The sequence below is a fragment of the Cryptomeria japonica genome, chromosome 3 (assembly GCF_030272615.1).
Source record: "Cryptomeria japonica chromosome 3, Sugi_1.0, whole genome shotgun sequence".
Taxonomy (NCBI): Eukaryota; Viridiplantae; Streptophyta; class Pinopsida; order Cupressales; family Cupressaceae; genus Cryptomeria; species Cryptomeria japonica.
This window is the reverse complement of record NC_081407.1, coordinates 856,946,861-856,953,932: the sequence shown is the minus strand read 5'-3', so window position 1 is coordinate 856,953,932 and position 7,072 is coordinate 856,946,861. Positions and strand designations below refer to the sequence as shown.

At 36.5% G+C, this 7,072-nt stretch overlaps 1 protein-coding gene across 2 annotated transcripts; it reads left to right on the top strand.

Annotated features, from left to right (window-relative positions):
• The first annotated feature begins 2,322 nt into the window (after positions 1–2,322).
• On the top strand, positions 2,323–6,734 carry LOC131066672 (protein SINE1). 2 transcript variants are annotated; one of them, XM_058001485.1, is made up of 3 exons: positions 2,323–2,485; positions 3,796–5,551; positions 5,838–6,734. In XM_058001485.1, the coding sequence occupies exons 2-3, from the start codon at positions 3,983–3,985 to the stop codon at positions 6,438–6,440; spliced, it is 2,172 nt and encodes a 723-aa protein (XP_057857468.1). In that variant the 5' UTR covers positions 2,323–2,485; positions 3,796–3,982; the 3' UTR covers positions 6,441–6,734. The 2 variants fall into 2 exon arrangements, with proteins under 2 accessions (XP_057857468.1, XP_057857467.1); XM_058001484.1 differs by having other exon boundaries at positions 2,324–2,485; positions 5,727–6,734.
• The last annotated feature ends 338 nt before the right edge of the window (positions 6,735–7,072 follow it).

The window sequence follows — 7,072 nt, the reverse complement described above, 5'->3', positions numbered from 1 at the left end:
TCAACCGGCAGTTGTTCCAACCGGTATGATGCATTATAGTCCTTAGACTATTGGTGTTTTGCAAAAAGTGACTACTGATCTGAAGCGGTATGTTGACCCCAAGCGGTTCGAGGATCTCAAGCGGCACAAAGGATCAAAGCGGCATAACACATATTTCCTAGTCTTCATTTTGTCAAATCGACAATCGACATTTTGCTTGAATCAGTATTTTGTATGAATCGGTAATACTCTGTGATGAGTTACCAATGGACATTTTGTGATGAGTTACCATCCACCGATTGTTTGACAGTGCCGACACTTTAACGATGCTTTTTGTGTCGTGTTACCAAATACGTCTAGATGCATTGAACCTAGGAAATTGTATTGTAATCCTATTGGACCGACATGAAATCAGATTCCTTTATAAGGACATCATGTCTAGGGTTTTAGGTTGTTGTTGTTGTTGTTGTTGCGGTTGATGTTGTTGCTAGGGTTTAAGGTGGCTGAGTAGTCAGAGAGAGTATGAATGTATAGAAGACTGAAGTAATGCTGGAATGCATTAGGAACGAGCTATCAAGGATCTAACCAAGCAATCTGTGCTATTTTCTAGATCACTCACTTGTTGATTACTCACATCTTTGACGAGTTTGTAGCCCTTAACCGGGTAGGCCCAAAAGCCTTTTGTAAATCCTCTAACAAGGTGGTTCACATCTGTGGATCTAAAATCCTCTAGCAAGGTAGTCTTTAATCGGACTTATCTCCTAACAGAGATTGAGATTCCTAACAGGATCTGTTCTGGTAAAGAACATTGTAAGACCTCAACCGGTCTGGTTCCTATTTTGCAAATAGTTACTTGTGAGTTCCATCTCACTGTGGTTTTTCCCATTTGGGTTTCCACGTCAAATATCTTGTGTTATGGTGGTATTGCTTCTGTGGGTGAATGTCTTAATTGCATTTTGGTTTGCATGTGTGTTAACCGGTTTGTTTGTTAAACTGTTTTACTGGTTTATCACTAGACTGTTTAATTGTTTGAGTATAGTGTTTTTCGGCATACTAATTCACCCCCCCCCCCCCTCTTAGTATTCATCACATACTTGCCTAAGCATTTCAACTTGTGACAATTAAACCCTAACCAAGCATAATGGATTCGTCCCTAGTCCTACTCAACCTCAAATTTTTATTATTTAAAAAAAATGTATGATAGTTTCTACACACTCATCTGGCTACTATGATTATTGCATAAGTGACCTATATTGTATAAAGTGAATTCAAGCATATAATTAAAATAAAACATTAGACCTGACAACTTATAAACTAGTAAAAGCACTTAAAGTGATATTGGATGGTTGATGAACACATAAATAAATAGTCACATCATCCAAACACTAATAGAAAACGACTTTCACAAAAAAAACATAAATGTGTAGTGCTTCTTCAATAGAATTCCAACAATGGCAACAAGTGGAGTATCAGGGCATAAGTGTGTTAATGTTAATGAAAACTCTTACCTTTTAGCTTAAATTTGACAACCATTCACATGTCAAAATATTACTATCAATTATAAACATAATATTTTCAAAATAAACACAACATAAAAACAATGATATTTAAATAAAATGATCTATCATTTTATAATTACAATGTATAAAAAGATTCTTTTTAAAATTATTAGTAGAGAATAAATAATTAGTTCAATTAAGAAACATATTTTTTATTTTTTTTAATAATTTTTTGAATAATAATAAGAAGTATACAATTTAACTATAAGATTAAATGTAAATAATCAAAATTCTAAAATTTGGATAAAAAATTGTCTTAGAGAAAAAATAAATAATTTAGATATAATGAGTTCCAAATGAACGCTTTCAAGAATTTATTTTCTATTTTAAACATTTCTTTAGATAAATATATTTAAGATATCTATATTAATTATAATTAAATGTAAATAATAAAAATTTTAAAATTTGGATAAAAATTGTCTTAGAGAAAAAATAAATAATTTAGATATAATGAGTTCCAAATGAAAATGTTTTCAAATGAACGCTTTCAAGAATTTATTTTCTATTTTAAACATTTCTTTAGATAAATATATTTAAGATATCTATATTAATTATAATCTTCTACTTAATTGAATAAAATTTCAAACTCATTTCCACATCCTAGGAATAAAAAATAATAAATTCAAATCTTGTTTTGAATTTCAAGCGTACGTCCTATTTCAAATAAAAGGATAGTTCGTAGTAGTGGTGGGTCCCACACATTTTCAAATCCGCAACACGTCAGCCTGGGATAGCAAACCCAGATCAAAGGAGACGTTGACATACATTCAAATTAACAATTCTCCACTGAATCCACCTTTCTCATTTGTATGGTATAAAAAATCATCTCCTCTCTTAATTTCTTACTGTTTCCTTCATTCTGTCTGAGCGACTAATGGAAAAGCATGACAATCTGCACTATCTGTTGTTAATGGCAGCTTCTGTTCAAGAGTTTCCAAATATATCAGGTATGCAAGCACTGCATATTGAATTTTTCATACCGTTCTAGCATTTTTTGTGGTCTACATCTATGTGGGATTTCCTATATATTCTCTAGAAATATTTTTTCTTTAAGCTTTGGGAAAGCAGTTCACTATGGATTGATGTCACAGTTATGAAGTCGCAGCTTGTATATTTTTAACTATTAGAAGATGGGTCTCTGATATATGAATATTTTCTCCCATTTTGATCATGGTAATGTGGTGCGAGCGCTTTTCCTTTTTCATGCATTTCTGAAGTTAGTAGGTCTAATGACAAATGCTCGCCTGATGTATGCATTGAGAACACTTATGCCTGTTATAGGTTATGCTAATAGGAGCAAGGAGATGGGTTTCCGTTATATTTCTAGGCTATGGATTGTTATACAGACAGGTTTTCTATCAGAAGTCCAGTTTTCTGAGATGGGTAGCAGTGCCCTTCCGTTTCGAAAGTAATTTCTGATTAATGATTCCCCGTGAATGAAAAATGGAGGCCAAAATGAGTGGAAGATAGTTTTTGGTTTTAAGATTTTGGGTGTTGTGTTCTGTTATCTGGGAGGATTTCTTTGGTTAGTGAGTGTGAGACCACTGATTGACATTGCTTGGGGTTCTACTGCTGAGAAACCTGATTTTTACAAGTTTAGGTCTGACAGAGTCTGGATGGAATACAAACCCTCCCTCCAACCCCAGAAGGCTTCAGGGAAGCCTAACCACCTAGCCTTGATAAAGAGGTAAAATGTAAAAGTAATTTTTAAGGTCACCTTCAAACCAGACACCACTTTTGAAGTCCACAGGGAGATTACCTTTCTATTTACATTATTGTTTAAAGAGGCATACACAATCCCCATCTAGATTTAAACCTATGTTTGCCCCATGAGGTACAGACGTCTTCGCCATCAGGCCCACCGAAGATGTTGTAGGACATGAATCAGGCTGTCTGCCATCTACTCTATGGCCTCTCATAGGTGCTAATGGCCCCTGAATGCTTCATCCCTGAGCCATCAGCCTTCACATGTTCTGCCTTTTACAGAGCATGATTGAAACTGTAACGTGTTTTGTCTATGTTTGAAGTGAGTGATTGTTTTTGCTTTTCAAATGTTTGGGCTATATGGGTTTAAAAGTTGTTTGGTAGATATGGAAGGAGTCTTTGTGAATCTGTGATCTATATCCCTATTGAATGCGGTGTGTTATCCGTATGGATTTCTTAGATGTATATGTGGATCTGATGTATTTTGGATACATGATTATTGAGTTTATTATTCAATTTATTTTTTCAAATTTGATTTGAGTTTCTGTGGCAGAACAAGTGCTCCCAAACATGGATTCTTCAGAATGCTCAAGGCCACACAGCATAATCTCAAGCTATTAGATGCTTCTATTTGAATATCAAGGGCTCATAAAACAAAAGCAGCATTTAAGATAATATTTTTAAGTTTTCTTTTTCTTTTCCTTTTCCTCCCTGTTTTGATTACTTTCATTTGGGTTGGAATGGGAAAAGCATTGAGCCCCCTAGTAAAGCAAGAGCTTGCTAATCTAAATAAGGATCCAGATAGGAGGCGAACATCTATGAATGTTCTGAAAACATATGTGGAGCTTCTAGACACAAAATCTATCCCCCTATTCTTAGCTGAAGTATCAGACTTCAAACAAAGTAAGGCTTCTCGTCAGCATGCCATATCCCTCTATGAAGTACTAGCCAGAACTCATGGTAAAAATATTGTTCCTCACATTGGGAAAATAATGGGCACAGTTGTTAAGGCACTATGCTCAAGTGCAGGGTCATTGCCTCTACAACAAGCTTGTGCAAGGGTTGTTCTATCCATAGCCAGATATGCCATTGATCCTCTTAGCACAGACACCCAACGTGAAGATATTATAAGGGGTCTATGTAGTCCCTTGCTTAATGTACTCATGGGTAAAGGACAGCCATTGGGAGCTGGTGCGGCATTGTGCTTGCAAGCCCTTGTAGAGTCAGATAGTTGGAAATTTGCTTCAACTGATACTGTGAATGAACTATGCACCAGAGTAACAGGTGCGCTGGAGGAGAAAGGAACACAAACAGCTGCCCACATGAGTCTGGTTTGTTCTTTAGTCAAATTGAATAGCCAGATTCTTGAAGCATATGGGAGGGCTTTGATTAAAGCAGGGATCAAGATGTTGGAAGATGGAGTCAGCAATGAGAGCTGGCAGCAGTGTGTGGATGCACTGCAGATGATCAACAGTCTGTTGAAATCTGTGGGCATTGGCATTTTGGGTTATGAACTTCGTAGTATAGTTGATTATTTGGATAAATGCGGTTTGGACAAAGTGCCTTATGTGAGGGACGTGGTTGCTGAAACCCTTCAAACTGCAAAGATAAAAGTTTCTGAGAAGGGCTTAACTGATCTTGTAAGAATGCCATCGTTCAAGTTATCTCCAAGTCACAAATTCCAAAGAAGACGGAGCCTATGGTGTGAAAGTGATCCTTCATGTGGTTCCTCTAAGACTCCTACATATGGATCCCAGGAATCATATGTTGTCTCCTACACCCCTTCTTCTGTTTCTTCTGGAGGTTCTTTAGATAATGAACTGTGTTCTTCTCCTTCCATGCAGTCTGATGCAGGTCAGCAAGATTACAGAATATCAGAGTACGGTGTAAACAAAATGTGGAAACAAATGGAGTTTGAGAATGGAGGTGTTGACATTTCACTAAAGGATGGTATACTATTTATGAATGCAAGAGAATGTGATGCTCAGCATGGCAGAAATGGAGAGTCTAAACAAATTTGGTCACATATTAATTTTCAGAACCACCACGAAGACAACCTCAAGGATACAGAGAGTGTTAGGTCAAGTGATTTCCATGGATTTGAACAGTATGACACCACAAATGGAGATGTATCTGCATATAAAAGCTGGAAGCCAACGACAGTTTCTGATACAGATACGATTCAAAGGGAGCATGCCCAAAAAGAGGCAGAGAAAGATGTACCAACTCAAAAAAGTTCTTTTCTTAGAACCTCTATTTTCGGCTGGAGTAGGCAACCCAATCCTATAGAGCACACTGTCACTCATCAGGTATGATAAAATATTGTTAATCTATGCAAGGTATTACTTCTTTAACTTTCACTCCTGAATGCAGGGTATTTGGTTTCTGTCCAGTGTTTAAATTATAGATATATGTGATGTTTTAGTAGTGTTCTCAATGCTTTCTTTGAGATGGAAAAATCATTGATAGTGCCAATAATGGCAGGTGTCAAGTTTCCCATTGACAGTTGAGGACTTCAATATTTTTGCTACACCAAAGAAAATCATCAGGTCTTTGCAGCAATCTTCTCCTGACACTGCATGTGTGAAAATGCAGGCTGTGAATGAACATAAAGATGATGAGTATGAGACTTCAAGTGAGTCAGGGTGGCCTGAAATGGATGATCTGGTTTGCAACAGTAATGATCATGTCCTAAGCAACCTGGCAGAAGGAGATGCTAATTTTGCCCCAAAGTCTGGGGGATTGCTCCCCTATTTTGAGAGTGTAGGTGATAAGGTTTCCAATGGAAACAATGCTCTAGATGGAAGCTCAGAGGAAGGCAGTTCTCTGTGGTCGTCAAGTGGTCATGGGAGCAATATTTTATCATCTTCTTTTTCTACTTCCCTTCATGTTGATGAGAAGAAAGAGCTCAAGTTAAAAGGCTCTAAGCCGATGAACCATCTTCAACAATACAATGATTCAATCCATAGAAGAGAAGCTAACCTGATGACATTTTTTAAGAGGGTAGCAAGTTCAATATTACCTGCCAAAGCAGAACGGGCAGGCGGAAACTGTATTCGATGGAAGAAAACAAAGAGCTATGTGCAGCTTACTTTGAGAGGATTCTTCATTCTTGGCATGCTGTTTTTTCCTGCAGCTCTAATGGCTGCTAAGTCCTTAAGCATGCAAGAAGATTACCAGCTCTTGGTTCCTACCTAGAAAGGCTGCAATAGTATGTTTCCAGACCATGGCATATGCTATAACAATGTAGCCTGTGTCTTAGGGATATGGAAAGTTGATTTCTCTGCTATTATATGGTTTACTGTATAAAGCAGAGAAAAATATTGGGTTGCTCATGCCTTGATCAAAGTTAACGCTATTTTGAGTCTGCTGTATGCTTTGTCATTTTCTTTCTTGCTGACAGTGTTCTCATTTCTTATGAGATCAACACTATTGCAATATTATATGATTGCAATCTTATTAGAAACAATTGATTCATGAGTTTTGTTTACATAGAGCTGAGAATGTCTGCCCTTGAAAATTGCTTTAAGAATACTGGCTAACTTTCTTATCATCTAGAAATTCTTATTCTCTTTGTTATCTGCTATTGATGTGGATTATGGTTCAAGGAGGTAAGCTTGTCCATCTATGCTGAATCACTGTGAGGTTTGACACTGTCCTCTACATCATGAGTAAAAGTTGCATTTCTAGTAGCTAAATACAAAACTAAAGTTCTACTGTTAAATCTGAAAGATCTGTCTATTTTATTAAAAAGCTTTGTTTCAGAAACTTTGTTGTTTTTGAACTTTGAAAACAGAATATGGATTAGGCAGCTGCATACAATTGTTAAA